Below are 17,353 nucleotides of genomic sequence, written 5' to 3' on the forward strand. Positions count from 1 at the left end.
TCAGCTCCTCCTCTGCACTCTCCCGGCCACTCACTGCCTGTCTTACTGGATCAAACAATAAGTGCATTACCCTGGAAGATTCCCAGACTGACAGGTAACCTCGCCTGGCTGAGCTTTTCCAGGTTTATTTGTGCCTGAAACCTCCGCTAGAAAGTACAGATACTTGGAGCGCCACCAAGAAAGAATCAAAGTGCAATCCACCGCCAATATTGCAAACAGCAGCATTTTAATTTATGTGGGTGGGAAGGAACTGCGGGTGATGTTTTACACCGAAGATAGACAACACAATGCTGGAGTAACTCAGGGGGTCAGGCGGCATTTCTGGAGAGAAGGAATACTTGCAATAAGTTCTCCCGAACAAAATGATGCGATCGTCATGTTGTGGCTTCGGGATTTTTTGGAGATAGCTTGCTAAAATATTTTCTATTGAATTAACTTCAGTTTAAGACACAAAGAACTGCAACAAAAAAAAAAAGGCAGAACAAAATTTGTGATGTTTTCTCTGGATGCTGTAGACTGAGGGGAGACCTGATAGACGTCTAGAAAATTCTGAGAGGGTAGAGGTGCAATGAAAATCTTGTTTGCAGCAACACCACAGACACCTAGACTCAGACAAGCACACAAAAGCAAGAATTGCACATAAGTACAAGACAGTGTTAAAAAACACAATGAAAGGGTGTTGTTGCAAACATGCACAATTAATGGTTCAATGGTACTTTATTGTCACATGTAGATTCTTTGCATCCAAATCAGTAAAAATCTTACATAGGCACAAAAATAGGCACAATCGTACTTAAGTACAAGAGTGTAAAAATAGTAGATTACACTGAGGCAATACACAAGAGTCCATTTCGTGCCCTTCAAGTTCAGAGTTTGTAAAATAGTAGTCTTTACTTGGCCATAAAGGTCCGTTATCCTGTCAACAGAAAACACGTCCATGGTAATGCAACAGGTGGTCTGTCGTGTGCAGTTGCTGAGGTTGGAATATGACATACTTAGTTGCCCAATACCTAATACCTTACATTATTTTTAAGCATCGTCTTTATAGTGCAATAACTGCAGTTATTATTGTTTCCTATATTTTAGTTTAGTCTTGTAGGCTTGTATTCACTGGCGTTTAGAAGGATGAGAGGGGATCTTATAGAAACATATAAAATTATAAAAGGACTGGACAAGCTAGATGCAGGAAAAAATGTTCCCAATGTTGGGCGAGTCCAGAACCAGGGGCCACAGTCTTAGAATAAAGGGGAGGCCATTTAAAACTGAGGTGAGAAGGAACTTTTTCACCCAGAGAGTTGTGAATTTGTGGAATTCTCTGCCACAGAGGGCAGTGGAGGCCAAATGGATGGATTTAAGAGAGAGTTGGATAGAGCTCTAGGGGCTAGTGGAATCAAAGGATATGGGGAGAAGGCAGGCACGGGTTATTGATTGTGGACAATCAGCCATGAGCACAATGAATGGTGGTGCTGGCTCGAAGGGCCGAATGGCCTCCTGCACCTATTTTCTATGTTTATTATTGGCACAATGGCGGGTTATATACTGTTGCACCTATTTTCTATATTTCTATGTTTCTATGTTTATTATGTGAACATTGTACATTGGTACATGGAAAGGCTTCTTGTTGCACGCTATCCAGTCCGCAAAAAGACTATACATGATCACAATCAAGCCGTCCACAGTGTACAGATACAGGATAAAGCGTATAACATTTAGTGCAAGATAAAGTCCAATAACGTCTGAATAATGATAGTTTGAGGGTCTCCAATGAGGTGGATGGTAGGTCAGGACCACTCTCTGGCTAGTGAGAGGATGGTTCAGTTGCCCGATAACAGCCGGGAAGAAACTGTCCCCGAATCTGGAGGTGTACGATTTCACAATTCTGTACATCTTGCCTGGTAGGGGAGGGGAGAAGAGAGAATGGTCCTTGATTATGCTGGCAGCGTTGCCGAGGCAGCCTCGGTGTCTCCATTTCCTACAGCAGCTCATCTTAGATAGACAAAATGCTGGAGTAACTCAGCGGAAATGGCAGCGTCTCTGGAGAGAAGAATGTGGAGAGAGCTCATCTTCATCGATCTCATCCCAGTCGTACTCCTCAACTCCATCAGACCCCTCTTCCCTCCCAACAGCCAGCCTTGCCTCTTGGAACCACTTGGCCTACTGGTTACCGTTTCAGGAGAAAGGCTAGGCACAATGGGCCCTAGAAAAACTGACCACATCTGTGACCCAATACTTAGGGAAGTATCGATGGTTCTGCGGACCAAGACGTTGAAGGTTTATTGTTAACAGTACTGACAATCTGATTCATAGGTTCGATGGCACCAGGCATTCAAATGGAGGTGTGTGTGGACTCAGTGGAATCTGCAATCAATGCTGAGCGGGGAGGTACGTATTACACGGGGAATGGGGCGATGTGGATCACCTGCAGGCCGAGAATAGTTTACCTTGGCATAATAGTTGCCAGAGATATTGTGGCTAATTAACCTACAAACCCGCACATCTTTGGGAAGTGGGAGGAAAACCGGAGCACCCGGAGGAAACCTATGTGGTCACAGGGAGATCGTGCAAACTCCACTTGGAGTTAGAATGAAGGGTAATCGATCTAGTGCAAGCTGAGAGATTAACGTGGTATCATGCTCGGCATGGACATGTTGGGCCGAAGGGCCTGTTCCTGTGCTGCACTGTTCCTGTGCTGCACTGTTCCATGTAGAAACAAGGATCTGCAGATGCTGGTTTACACAAAAGGACAACAAAAGTGTTGGAGTAACACAGCGCGCGCCAGGCAGCATCTCTGGAGAAAAATAATAGGTGACTTTTCAGGTCGAAACCCTTCTTCAGACTGAGAGTCGGGGGAGAGGGAAACGAGTGATATGAAAAGGTACAAACAACAAATTAACGAAATCTATGAAAAGAACAATTCAAAGCCAGCCAGATGATCAAGAAAAGGTGAAGCCCACAATAGACAATAGGTGCAGGAGGAGGCCATTCGGCCCTTCGAGCCAGCACCGCCATTCAATGTGATCATGGCTGATCATTCTCAATCAGTACCCCGTTCCTGCCTTCTCCCCATACCCCCTGACTCTGCTATCGTTAAGAGCTCTATCCAGCTCTCTCTTGAATGCATTCAGAGAATTGGCCTCCACTGCCTTCTGAGGCAGAGAATTCCACAGATTCACAACTCTCTGACTGAAAATGTTTTTCCTCATCTCAGTTCTAAATGGCCTACCCCTTATTCTTAAACTGTGGCCCCTTGTTCTGGACTCCCCCAACATTGGGAACATGTTTCCTGCCTCTAACGTGTCCAACCCCTTAATAATCTTATACGTTTCGATAAGATCTCCTCTCATCCTTCTAAATTCAATGGTCCATTGTTGGCTGTGGAGAAGGTGATCCAAACAGTGAAGTTAACCAGGACGACAGTGAAACTAGTACGGTGACTAGGGTGGGGGAGGGACTGAGAGACGGGATGCATGGGTTACTTGAAGTTAGAGAAATCAATATTCATACCACTGGGGTGTAAGCTGCCTAAGCGAAATATGAGGTGCTATTCCTCCAATTTGTGTTGGGCCTCACTCTGACAGTGGTGGTGGCCTAGGACAGAAAGGTCAGGGCAGGAATGGGAGGGGGAATTAAAGTGTTTAGCAACAGGGAGATTGTGTAGGGCAAGGCAGACTGATGTAAACCGGCATCTGCAGTTCCATCCTACATTTATTGTTGTGATATATTGTTGAAGACAGCCTCTCACTCCATCATGCGTTGTTCTCTACATTTTTAAGATGTTCCAAGCATTATTTTTATGTATTCCCACAGACAGAGTTAGTCTATTCATTTAATGCCTTTATAGAAATGTAAAAGCATTTTCTAAGTGTATGAACTTAACCATCTCTACCATTTCCATCCTCAGTTTTACAGCAAAAGACAAAGTGCTTGGGGAACACAGCAGGTCAGACAGCATCTGTGGAGGATAATAAACAGACAATGTTTAGGGTCAGGACTGATGTAGTAGAGGGGAGGAAAGCTGGTGAAGAGAGGCTTTCTTCCATCTACCGTTATCAGTCTGAAGAAGGGTCCTGACCCGAAACGTTGTCCATCTCCCTCCACAGATGCTGCCTGACCCGCTGAGTTCCTCCAGCACTCTGTTTTGCTCAAGGTTCCAGCATCTGCAGTGCCTTGGTCACCAGCCAAGGTGAATTACTACTTTATCCAATCTTTCTACGTTGTTCCTATCCATACAAGTGGTACCATGGATATGGTGCGTTTTGGAAGGCCCGTCACTCAAAAAATTGTGATTGATAAAGAACGACAATTGTATAATCATGCAGCAATAACTACCAGTTGTAATTGCCACTTGTATTTTAGTTTCGTTTATTATTGTCACATGGCGGCACAGTGGCGCAATGGTAGAGTTGCTGCCTCACAGCGCCAGAGACCTGGGTTCGATCCTGTCTGTATGGAGCTTGTACTCCCTGTTCACACTCCCTGTGACCGCGTGGGTTTTCTCCGGGTTCTCCCACATCCCAAAGATGTGCGGGTTTGTAGGTTAATTGGCTTTGGTAAAATTGTCCCTAGTGTGCAGGAGAGAACTAGTAAAAGGGTGATGTGGACCAAGTGGGCCGAAGGGGCTGTTTCCATACTGTATCTCTAAATTAAACTGAAGTTGAACTAAACTAAAAAAAAGCACAACCATGCAGCAATAACCACCGTTCATAATTGTCCCCAAGAGTTTAATACAAGGAATTAACTTTTGTCCTCGTAAAACTGACTGATTTTAAAGAGTTTAGCAAGATACAGCGCGGAAACACCGAGCTTCGGCCCACCGAGTCTACACCGACCAACGAACATACACGTACACTAGCACTATCCTACACACTAGGGACAATTTACAGAAGCCAATGAACCTGCACGCCTTTGTAGTGTGGGAGGAAACCAGAACAGCCGGAGAAAACCCACAACATCACATGGAGAACGGACAAACTCTGTACGGACAGCACCGTAGTCAGGATTGAACCCAGGTCTCTGGCGCTGTGAGGTGCTACTCTACCACTGCGCCCCTGTGCCATCTAATCTGCGATGAACACTCAGCCTGAGCACTCAGCCTGCTTTGCCTGATTAATATTTGTTCTTGTCTTGCAGGAGCAAATCGAATTGAACTGTGTTCCAGTCTAATAGAAGGCGGCATCACCCCCAGTATTGGTGAGCAGAAGGTGGCTTATTTTGGGTCTGTTATTTCTCCTAATCGACAAGAGCAGGGAAAAACAAAGTCACGGCGATATGCTGTAAACTTTCTTCAATCCCTTTCCAGAACCACAGGGGGCAGCGCACCAGTTCTGAGGGAGAAGGCAGGAGAATGGGGTTGAGAGGGCAAAATAGATCAGCCACGGTCGAATGGCGGAGCAGACCCGATGGGCCGAATGGCCTAATTCTGCTCCTACGTCTTATATTCAGTGCTTCCCTCTCAATAGAATAAGAGATACAGTGTCAGATGTATCAGCGTCAGATACAGTGACCTCAGTTGCGGTCTGTGTGGAGTTTGCATGTTCCCACGTTCTCCCTGTGACTGCGTGGGTTTCCTTCAGGTACTCCGATTTCATCCCACATCTCAAACACATGTGGGTTTGTAGGTTAATTGGGTGCTGTAAACTGACCCTAGTGGGTAGGACATAGAACTAGTGTATGTGTGATCGATGATCAGTGTGGACTCGGTGGGTCGAAGGGTATGTTTCCACTCTGTATCTCTGGGTGCTCCGGTTTCCTCCCCCATCCCAAAGACGTGCGGGATTGTAGGTTAATTGGCCCTCTGTAAATTGTCCTTAGCGCGTAGATGAGACAGTGAGATAACATAGTACTAGTGTGAACGGGTGATTGATGGACGGTACGGACTCGGTGGGCTAAAGGGCCTGTTTGTGTTCTATATCAATCTATCAACTACAGAATCCATTTGGGCCAAGTGGTTGGTTTCTATGCCATAGGCACATTGTAACCCCCTCTCCTCTCTTCACAAGCTGGTGTTTTGTGCTTGATGCCCCTCCACAGTTTCCAGTCATGTTCTCCTCTCTTGTCTTTACCAGGATACTGCCTGGATTAGAGGGTGTTAGCGAGAAGGAGAGGTTGGACAAACTTGGAGACCTGATCGAAGTAGATGAAATTATGGAGGAAGTGAATACATTTCTGAAGATAGGATGTTGGGAGAACTCGAGGGCCTGAGCTATAGGGAGAGGTTGGGCAGGCTAGGACTCTTTTCCTTGGAACGCAGGAGGATGAGGGGTGGTCTTATAGAGGTGTGTAAAATCATGAGGGGAATAGATAGGGTAGACGCACAGAGTCTCTTGCCCAGAGTAGGGGAATCAAGAACCAGTGGACATCGGCCAAGCACTGTTTGGATGGGGACCCTACACATGCCTCATCTACACTAGTCCTACCTGCCGGCAGATATCCCACATCCCTCGAAATGGGGATGAGGGGTGATCTTATAGAGGTGTGTAAAATCATGAGGGGAATAGATTGGGTGAACGCATGGAGTTTTTTTTACCACGGGTAGGAGAATCAAGAACAGAGAACATGGGTTTAAGGCAAGAGGGGAAAGATTTAATAGGAGAAAAATGTACCCGAGGATCAACATTTTTCCACATAGGGTGGTGGGTATATAGAACGAGCTGCCAGAGGAGGTAGCTGAGGCAGGTACTATAACACCATTTAAAAGACAGTGGGACAGTTACATGGATAGGAAAGGTTTAGTGGGACATGGGGCAAACGCAAGCAGGTGGGACTAGTGTAGATGGGGCATCTTGGTCGGCATGGACGAGTTGATTCCCGATTGACTGGTTTGGGAGTGGGGAAGAAGAGAGGGAAAAGGGCTGTATAACTCTGGGTCAAAATGGAGATGGACACAAGTGCTGGAGTAACTCAGCGGGTCAGGCAGCATCTCAGGAGAAAGGGAATAGGTGACGTTTCGGGTCGGAACCTTTCTGCAGAACTTCAGTTAGTTCCGACCCGAAACGGCACCTATTCCTTTTCCCCAGAGGTGCGGTCTGACCCGCTGAGTTACTCCAGCTTTTTGTGTCTCCTTTCTGACCTACTGACTAGTTTAGCTCAGCTTAGCTTAGTTTAGCTTAATTTAGCTTACCTTAGTTTAGTTTAGCTTACCTTAGTTTGGCTTAGATTAGCCACGGTAATGTTAGCTTTGCTTAGGTTAGTTTTTGTGCCTATCTTCGGTATGAGGCCAGGTGGTGGGTGAAAGTGACCGGCTTTGTGTTGCCCCTGTGCTTGGTGGGAACAGGTTTGTTGCAGGTGGTGAAGCAGACGGTGCGGGTGCCAGTGTTTGCCATGGTTCGTCCGCGTGGAGGGGACTTCCTCTACGACGACAGCGAGATCGAAGTCATGAAGAGAGACATCAGGATGATGAAAGCTAACGGCGCTGACGGCACTGTGTTCGGGGTGCTGACGGAGGACGGAGGGGTCAACGTTCAAGTATGCATGGATTTGATCGGTACGAGTCTCACGCAATCAGACTCCAGCCTTTAGTTTACCTTGGTTTAGCTCAGCTCAGCTATGTGTAGTGTAGCTGGTTTAAGTTTAGCTTAATTAAGTTTAGCCGTAAATTAAGTCTGATGAAGAGTATCGACTGGAATCATCACCTATTCCTTTTCTCCAGAGATGCTACCTGACCTGCTGAGTTACTCCAGCATTTTGTGTCTATCTTAACTTTAGCTTAGTATAGTTTAATTTAGTAGGAAAAAAAACTGCAGATACTGGTTTAAATCAAAGGGGGACACAAAATGCTGGATTAACTGACCCGCTGAGTTACTCCAGCATTTTGTGTCTACCTTTAGTTTAATTTAGTTTAGCTTAGTTTAGTTTAATTAGCTTAGTTCGGCTTAGCTTAGTTTAATTTAGCTTAATTTAGATTAGTTATGTTTAGTTTAGTTTATCTTGGTTTAGCTTAGCTTCATTTAGCTTAGCTTAGTGAGACAGCGTGGAAACAAGCCCTTCGGATGACTGAGTCTGCGCCGACCAGTGATGACCCCGTTCACTCGCACTATCGCACGCACTAGGGACTTTTTACAGAGGCCAATTAACCAATAAACCCACACGTCTTTCGGATGTGGGAGGAAACCGGAGCACCCAGAGGAAACCCACGCGGTTACCAGGAGAATGTGTAAACTCCGTACAGACAGCACCTGTAGTCAGGATGGACACGGAGGCTCTGCTGCTGTAAGGCAGCAACACTACTGCTGTGCCACTGTGTCGTCCTTCAGGGTGGGTACGACCTGGAGATCGGCCAAACTTTTATAATTAAGGACACAAACACATTAGGGAGAGACGGTGGCGCAGCTGGTAGAGCTGCTGCCTCACAGCGCCGGAGACCCGGGTTCGATCCTGACCTCGGGTGCTGCATGTGTGTCGAGTTTGAATGTTCTCCCTGTGACCACGTAGGTTTTCTCCGAGTGCTCTGGTTTCCTCCCATATTCCAAAGAGGTGCAGATTTACAGGTTAATTGGCTCTCTGTATATTGTATGTAGGGAGTGGATGAGAAAGTGGGATAACAAAGAACTAGTGTGAACGGGTGATGGTTGGCACAGACTCGGTGGGCTGAAGGGCCTCCTTCCATGCTGTATATCTAAACTAAACTAGTTCAGGCAGCATCTCTGGAGAACATGGATAGGCCACGTTTTGGGTCGGGACCAGGCCCTCCTGTCCATGTTCTCCAGAGAACATGCTGAGTTACTCCAGCACTTTCTCCTTTTCTCTTGTAAATCAGCATCTGCAGTTCCCTGTGTCTCAACCTTTCACAATTGCAATTTCACACACTTTTATTTACACAGGGGGGCGTTGGGTGCATGGAGTGAGCTGCCAGAGGAGGTAGTTGAGGCAGGTACTACAGCAGCATTTTGGAGAGGTAGATGGGAAAGAAAGGTTTGATGGATGCGCGTAAATGGGACTAGCTTAGTTAGGGCATGTTTGTCAGCATGGACAACATTCAGAGTCATAGAGTCCTACAGCAGAAATTGGCTCAACTCCCCCATGCAAACCAAGATGCCCCATCTACACCAGTCCCACCTGCCCACATTGGGCAAATATCCCTCTAAACCTTTCCTGTCCATGTACCTGTCCAAATATCTTTTAAATGTTATGGTATCTGCCTCAACTACGTCGTCCAGCAACTCGCTCCATGCACCCAGTACTCTCTCTGTGAAATAATTTCCCATGATATGTTCCTATTTCATTTCCTATTACTAAGAATTTATTGCTGTGTTTATTTTCATTTTATGTGTTTGTTCAGGATGTTTAACTATTTCTTCTGCTCTTGCAGCTGAATCTCGACCCTTGTCTGTGACCTTTCACAGAGGTGAGTACATTTGAGACCGGAAGGATTACTCATAACAGTACCTCATGTAATCCCGAGTCATACAGTCATACAGCGTGGAAACAGGCCCTTTGGCTCAACTATGCCCACACGGACCAACACGTCCCATCCACACTAGTCCCACCTGCCCATATTTCTCTAAACCTGTCCAATTCAATCCAAAGACGTACAGGTTTGTAGGTTAATTGGCTTGGTAAATGTACAAATTGTCCCTAATGGGTGTAGGATAGTGTTCGTGTGCGGGGATCGCTGGGCGGTGCGGACCCGGTGGGCCGAAGGGCCTGTTTCTGCGCTGTATCTCTAAATCTAAAATGAATCAAATGTCTTTTAAACGTTATGATCGTACCTGCCCCAACTACCTCCTCGGGCAACTTGTTCCGTACACCCACCACCCTTGGTGTGACCTACCCCCACAGGGGTAGTTGAGACAGGTGCTGTAACTAGCACTAGAAGGTGGAATTCATTGCCATGGACGGCTGTAGAGGTCAAGTCATTGGGTATTTTTAAAGCAGAGATTGACAGGTTCTTGATTAGTAAGGGTGTCAAAGGTTAGGGGAGAAGGCAGGAAAATGGGGCTGAGAGGAAAATATAGATCAGCCATGATCGAGTGGTCGAGCAGATGAGCCAAATGGAGTAATTCTGCTCCTATGTCTTATAAATCTTATAAACCTAAAACTAAACCTAAATGGGATTAGCTTAGATGAAGCATCTTGGTCAGCATGGACGAGTTGGGCTGAAGGGCCTGTTTCTATCACTCTGTGAGCCATAGAAGGTGATTTGGCATACTTTATTTAAAGTATGATTTGGCATACTTTATTTTCTTCAAGCCTCCCTTAGTTAAGTTTAGTTTAATTTATTGTCATGTGTAGCAAGGTACAGTGAAAAGCTTCTGCTGCACGCTAACCTGTCAGCGGAAAGACTAGACATGATTACAATCGAGCCATCCACAGTGTAATGGTACAGGATAAAGGGAATAACATTTAGTGCAAGATAAAGATAGTCCAAGCATGTCCAATGAGGTAGATGGCAGGTTAGGTCACCTCTCCAGTTGTTGGTAGGATGGTTCAGTTGCCTGATAACATCTGGGAAGAAGCTGTCCCTGAATCTGGAGGTGTGCGTTTTCACACTTCTGTACCTCTTCCCGAATGGGAGAGGGGAGAAGAGGGGTGAGACTGGTCCTTGATTATGCTGCTGGCCTTGCCGAAGCAGCATGAGGTGTAGATGGAGTTAATGGAAGAGAGGTTGGTTTGTGTGATGGTCTGGGCTGCGTCCACAACTCTGCAATTTCTCGTTCAACTACGCTGTTTGTCTCACACCTCGTGTGTGTCTTCTTTCAGCCTTCGATATGGTACACAACCCCTGCGCTTCCCTGGAGTGTCTCATCTCTCTGGGCTTTGAACGAGTCCTCACCAGCGGGTGTGACAGCACCGCACTGGAGGGACTGCCGACCATCAAGCGTTTGATTGAACAGGTGAGTTCAAAGTTTAGTTTAGAGATACAGCACGTAAACTGGCCCTTCACACAGCTGAGTCCATGCTGACCATTAATCAACCGTTCACACTAATTCTATGTTATCCCACTTCCCCAATACGCTAGGGGGCAATTTACAGAGGCCAATCAACCTACAAACCCGCGTGGATTTTCTCCTGGTGCCCTGGTGTCTTCCCACATTACGTGCAGGTTCGTGGGTGAATTAGCTTCTGCTCTGTTTCTTCCCCGTCTCTGGAATGTTGGAGGAAACTGGAGCACCCGGAGGAAACCCACGCGGTTACTGATTGAGAGTGATCAGCCATGATCGCATTGAATGGCGGTGCTGGCTCGAAGGGCTGAATGGCCTACTCCTGCACCTATTGTCTATTGTCTATTGTCTACTCCACACAGACAACACCTGAGGTCAGGATCGAACCAGGATCTTTGGCGCTGCGAGGCAGCGGCTCTACCAGCTGCGCCACCATGCCGCCCACAATGTCTCCTGTGTCGTGTGGCACATACTGTTCTCAGTCCGCCTTGGCCTACGTGATCTGCCAGTTGTGAAACACTTCATCTCCCCTACCCATTCCCACCCACACTAAATTTTCTGTCCTGGACCTCCTCCACTGTCAGAGTGAGGCCAACTGCAAATTGGAAGAACAGCACCTCATATTTCACTTGGGCAGCTGACAACCCAGCTGTATGTATGACTGTTGATTTCTATAACTTCAAGTAACCCTTGCATCCCCCCTCTCTCCGTCCCTCCCCCACCCTAGCCGTCGTACTAGTTTCATTGTCGTCCTGTTGAGTTTCATTGTCTATAACTCGCTATCACCTAGCCCAGAGCCATCAATGGACCATTGTGGGCTCTGCCTTTCCTTGATTATCGTTACTTTTTGGATATCTTTCATTCCTTCTTTTTATATCTCTCTACATCACCGTCTATATGTCTTGTTTCCCTTTCCTCTGACTTTCAGTCTGAAGAAGGGTCTCCACCCCAAACGTCACCTGTTCCTTCTCTCCAGAGATGCTGCCTGATCAGCTGAGTTACTCCAACTATTTGCGGCTTTCTTCGGCTTCAACCAACATCTGCAGTTCCTTCCTGCACAAGCTGTTCTCTGTTCTTCCACCTTCTGCCTGGAAAGGATCCTGTGAATGGCACATCTCTGAGTGAGCACGATTCTCCTCTTCTCTGACGTAACTTAATCCATCTCTGTGGGATAATCATTTTGGCCGAACAGTAAAATTCCTTTATTTTGATCACTAATGTTATTTATGTTTTCTTTCATATTTTTCAGGCAAAGCAAAGGATAATTGTTGTAGCAGGTATCTACACTTTTTGTTTCAAATTATTCTGTAGATTTTAAACTATTTTTTTAACTTGTAATGAAGACCACTTGCAATGTGGTCCGGTGGGGTGTAATATAGATTGGCCTAGAAGATGATTTTGTCAAAAATGGATCAATATTGTCAGATCTGATCTTTGCCTTTGTATTTGAGTCACAGAGCAATACATGGTCATGGGGTCAGTCTGCAGAAGGGTCCTGACCCAAAATGTCACCCATCCTTTTTCTCCAGAGATGCTGCCTGACCCGCTGAGTTACTCCAGAACTTTGTGTGTCTACAGGGTCATATTTGAGCCAAAGAGCTGTAGAGAAGGCTAAAGAACCTAAAACAGTACAGCACAGGAAAAGGCCCTTCAGCCCACCTTGTTCATGCAGAACACATATTGCACAGCACAGTGGTGGAGCTGCTGCCTCATAGCATACAGCAAGGGAGACCCGGGTTTGATCCTGACCTTGGATGCCATATCTGCGGAGTTTGCACGTTCTCCCTGTGACCGCGAGGCTTTCCTCCGGGTGCTCCGGTTTCCTCCCACATCCCAAAGACGTGCATGTTTGTAGGTTAATCAGCCTCTGTAAATTGCATCCAGTGTGTAGGATGAGAAAGTGGTGATCAATGGACAGCGTGGACTCGGTGGGCCGAAGGGCCTGTTTTCATGCTGTGCCTCTCAATCAATCATCTGCAGTTCCTGTATCTCCTTAAAATTATAGTTTTGTTTAGAGATACAACCTGGAAATAGGCCCTTCAGCCCTCTGAGTCAACGCCGACCAGCGATCACCCGTAGACTAGCCCCATCCTACACACTCGAGACCATTATCATAAGCCAATTAACCTACAAGCCTGCACACCTATGGAGTGTGGGAAGAAACCGGAGTACCCGGAGAAAACCCACACGGTCACAGTGAGAACATACAATCTCTGTACAAACAGGGCCCAGGGTCAGGATTACATCCAGGTCTCTGGCGCTGTGAGGGAGCAACTCAATCGCCACTGCGCCACCCTTAAAATGATTGCATTTTCCTTCCTTCCTGCCGCGGGGCTTCATGAGGCTGCCACTAGGGGTCAGTGTCTGCATCCTTTCCCCCTCTGCAATCACTGCCTTACGTTGGTCTGGAATTAAAGAGAAACAGAGGACAGAATTTCAGGCAGAAAAACTGATTACAAATTTCATTGTATCCTATAATAGAGGACTGAGTAGGTTGGGTCTGGTTTCCCTAAAGGGAAGGAGGCTGAGGGCAGAGATAAGCTGGGCACAGAGTGCTGGAGAAATCAGCAGGTCAGGCAGCATCTCTGGAGAACATGGATAGGTGATGCTTTGGGTCGAGACCCTTCTTCAGACTGCGAGTCAGGGGAGAGGAAAACTAGAGGCATGAAAAGGGCATAGGTAAGATGGAAGATAGACACAAAATGCTGGAGTAACTCAGCGGGACAGGCAGCATCCCTGGAGAGAAGGAATGGGTGACATCTCGGGTCGAGACCCTTCTTCAGACTATTCCTTCGTATATTCCTTAAGACTATTCTTCAGATACCATTCCTTCTCTCCGGAGATGCTGCCTGTCCCGCCGAGTTACTCCAGCATTTTGTGTCTATCTTCGGTTTAAACCAGCATCTGCAGCTCCTTCCTACACATAGGTAAGATGAATATGGCCAGGGTGTACAACTAGAAGGCATAGGTTTAAGTTGAGAAGGTAGGGATCTTGAAGTGGACCTGACTCATAGAGTCATACAGCACAGAAACAGGCCCTTCAGCCCAATATCCATGTCGACCAAGGGCGCTCTGGTCATTTTGACTTGATTAAAGGAGGTGCCGGACCACCATTTGCCGGTAAATCAGTGGTGAACCTGTACCAGCTAAGCGACACAGCTGGTAGTGCTGCTATTTCATCGCCAACGGTGAACGTTTGCTGTTTCCGGGTACCGCCTGCGTGTAGTTTCTTCCTCTCTGACAAGAGCCCATATTTTAATTTTTCTTAGGTGGCGGAATTACGGAAAGAAACATGCAAAGGATTTTGGAAAACTCCTACATCCGCGAATTTCACTGCTCCGCCCGATCGTGTCGAGAATCTTTAATGAAGTTTCGGTAAGACTCGTGGGATGATTGATTCAGGCGGTGGATTTAGGGGAATGTTTGAGGGGAAGATTACATCCACTGCCTGATATTATTGCAGCTCCATAAGGCTTTGGTCAGGCTGCATTTGGAGTATTGCATGCAGTTCTGGTTGCCCCCATTGTAGGAAGGATGTGGAGGCTTTGGACAGAAAGATGGGTGGTTTGTGAGCGGCACAGTGGCGCAGCGGTGGAGTTGATGCCTTACAGTCCAAGGGATAGGACTTTTAGGACTGAGATGAGGAAGAACTAAGGCGGCACGGTGGCGCAGCGGTAGAGTTGCTGCCTTACAGCGAATGCAGCGCCGGAGACTCAGGTTCGATCCTGACTACGGGCGCCGTCTGTACGGAGTTTGTACGTTCTCCCCGTGACCTGCGTGGGTTTTCTCCCACACTCCAAAGATGTACAGGTATGTAGGTTAATTGACTGGGTAACTGTAAAAATTGTCCATAGTGTGTGTAGGATAGTGTTAATGTGCGGGGATCGCTGGGCGGCGCGGACTAGGTGGGCCGAAGGGCCTATTTCCGCGCTGTATCACTAAAAAATCTAAAACTTCTTCACCCAGAGAGTTGTGAATCTGTGAAATTCCCTTCCACAGAAAGCAGTGGAGGCCAATTTACTGGATGTTTTCAAGAGGGAGTTAGATTTAGCTCTTAGGGCTAAAGGAATCAAAGGATATGGGGAAAAAGCAAGAACGGGGTACTGATTTTGGATGATCAGCCATGATCTGATTGAATGGCGGTGCGGGCTCGAAGGGCCGAATGGCCTACTCCTGCACCTATTATTCAATGTTTCCGTGATCCTGACCGTGTGCTGTCCGTACGGAGTTTGTACGTTCGCCCTGTGACCACGTGGGTTTTCTCCGGGTGCTCTGGGTAACTCCCACATCACAAAGACGTGCAGGTTTGCAGGTTAATTGACTTCTGTAAATTGTCCCAAGAGTGTAGGACAAACTCCAATGTCCACAATGGGGTCGAGGGGAATCGGACTGGACCCTAGCTATGGAAGGACCGTTCAGAAGCCTCATGATAGAGGGGTAGAAGCTGTTCCTGTGTCCGGTGGAGCTCGTTTACTAGCTTGTGTACCCTCCGCCGGACGGGAGCGGGGAAAAAGAGGAATGGAGGGTGGGGAAGGAGGATGGGACGTCGGGACTGGTGGAGATGCAGCATGATGGTTGGAGAGTGGGCACGTTGGGCCGAAGGGCCTGTTTCTACGCTGTGTGACTCTATGGCCGTCTGAGTCTACTTCTTCTTCTTCCTGTTAGGAATATCTCTGTGTCCATGGGTGCAACGTTGTCCCCAGCAGAGTACAGCACGAAGGTGGCTGATACCAACAAGATCAGGATGTTGATGGCCATTGCCAAGGATGCGGTTTAAAACCCGAGATTGTCAAACCTGGGAGAGGCGGGAAGCAAAGAGCGGCGACAAGGCTTTTTACCACCCTTCCCTCTGAACATCACGAACCTTTGGTCTGTTACGGACGGGAGCCATGACAGGTCATATGAAGGTGAACTCTTCCAGCTCCCAGCACCAGTCCACCACCAATTTTCCGGCACCTTTGGTTCCACAGCCTTTCTGGATTATCCGTTTTGCCGGGCCAGCAGAGGTCGCGGCCTCCGAGAGGAGCCCAACGGCATTGGAACGTTCCGCCGAGGCCGCCAAGATAACGGCCCGAAAAGCCTCGGCCTCGGATGTTGGCTATGGGAGCGGATCTGCCGGCTCCGGCTGGGCCGGAGTTCCTGAGCCCCGGCCGCAAGGGGCACATTCGACCCGCCGATCAGCCGCAGAAGTCCCGACGAGGTAGAGATCGGCCACCTCACCCGGCATAGGCACCACATTTTCGGTGGGGGGGGGGAGGGGGGGCTTCCGGGGAGGATTTCAAGTGCGGTCGTGTAATTTTGTCTTGATTAAAGGAGGTGCCAGACCAGTTGCCGGAAAATCGGTTGTGGATCTGCACAAGGAACGCAACCTTCTGGATTTTAGGCTCCTTGGTCATCTGTAGCCGGCCCGGACTTGTCCTGGACTTTTCCTACCTGAGTCCCCCTCCCCCAACCTCTACTATCAGTCTGAAGAAGGCTTCTAACCCGAAACGTCACCCGTCCTTTTTCCCCAGAGATGCTGCCTGACCCGCTGAATTACTCCAGCATTTTATGTCTATCTTCTGCAAGCAATTGCTGTTCAGGGTTATTACAATTAAAAACTGTTGATTAGATGGATCCAATTCCTCTCTCATAACATTTCCTCTCTCGTTCTTTCCTCTTGTCCATTAATGCGTGGCTCCTTGTTGATACAAATCCACAGTCTCCCTCTTGTACCTGAGGCAGGTACAGCAACAACATTAAAAAGACGTTTAGCGTGGACTAGCCCGAGTGGACCCGTTGGGCCCAAACCTCTCCTGGTCCAGCACCCTCTCCTCCTCCACTGCCGCAAAGTGGCCATCGCAAAGTGGAAATATCGTAAGTGGAAGCATGGTAAGTCGGGGAGCATCTGTATCAGGTCACGTGGCCTGAAGGTTGCTGCGGCTCGCCACGGGTCGTTGCCGTTTGCACCATCACATAGTCGAAATATCGTAAGTGGAAGCATGGTAAGTCAGGGAGCATCTGTATTAGATCGACGGGCCCCAACCGCGCACGCACGGAGTGACGTTGAAAATGCTGCTTCGCGGCGACGGCCATCTTGTTTGACCCTCTGCCGCCGCACTGCACCATGGGAGGAAGATCATGGGCGGGGCACGCTGGGACGGGCGCCAGTCCTCCCGGCGGGGGGGGGGGGGGGAGCGCATTTATTGAAGTTTATCCAGCAGCAGCGGCGGCAGCTGGACGGCTTAGTAGCCCTCCCCCCTCATTGGCCGCCACTCCTGTCACTTCCGCGGGTCCCATTGTGACATCGAACTTGGATGACGGCCAGGTAAGTTGAAAAGTGATCTTTTAAACTTTAAAATGTCAATGACTTTAAATATATAAAACCAATTTGAATGAAACGTTGCTAACACACACCCCAGGACAATGTTGAGTAAGGTGGGCCTAAAATTGTCGCTCTATCGTGTACCGTTTTGGCTGTATTTCAGGAGCAA

At 47.8% G+C, this 17,353-nt stretch overlaps 1 protein-coding gene across 1 annotated transcript; it reads left to right on the forward strand.

Moving 5' to 3' along the window:
* On the forward strand, window positions 1–16,458 carry cutc (cutC copper transporter homolog (E. coli)). Its single transcript, XM_078412803.1, has 9 exons — window positions 1–94; window positions 2,308–2,382; window positions 5,131–5,190; window positions 7,274–7,483; window positions 9,308–9,343; window positions 10,699–10,832; window positions 12,130–12,157; window positions 14,150–14,255; window positions 15,546–16,458. Exons 2-9 carry the CDS (start codon window positions 2,313–2,315, stop codon window positions 15,655–15,657), a joined length of 756 nt encoding a protein of 251 aa, XP_078268929.1. The 5' UTR covers window positions 1–94; window positions 2,308–2,312; the 3' UTR covers window positions 15,658–16,458.
* The last annotated feature ends 895 nt before the right edge of the window (window positions 16,459–17,353 follow it).

The sequence above is a fragment of the Rhinoraja longicauda genome, chromosome 16 (genome assembly GCF_053455715.1).
Source record: "Rhinoraja longicauda isolate Sanriku21f chromosome 16, sRhiLon1.1, whole genome shotgun sequence".
Classification (NCBI taxonomy): Eukaryota; Metazoa; Chordata; class Chondrichthyes; order Rajiformes; family Arhynchobatidae; genus Rhinoraja; species Rhinoraja longicauda.

Bases quoted from the DNA above. Each gene is read 5' to 3' on its own strand.
- cutc (XM_078412803.1), top strand. From the start codon at position 2,313: ATGGCACCAGGCATTCAAATGGAGGTGTGTGTGGACTCAGTGGAATCT. The intron at 2,383-5,130 runs GTACGTATTACA...CTTGTCTTGCAG, and splicing joins AATCAATGCTGAGCGGGGAG to GAGCAAATCGAATTGAACTG. The intron at 12,158-14,149 runs GTATCTACACTT...AATTTTTCTTAG, and splicing joins AAGGATAATTGTTGTAGCAG to GTGGCGGAATTACGGAAAGA.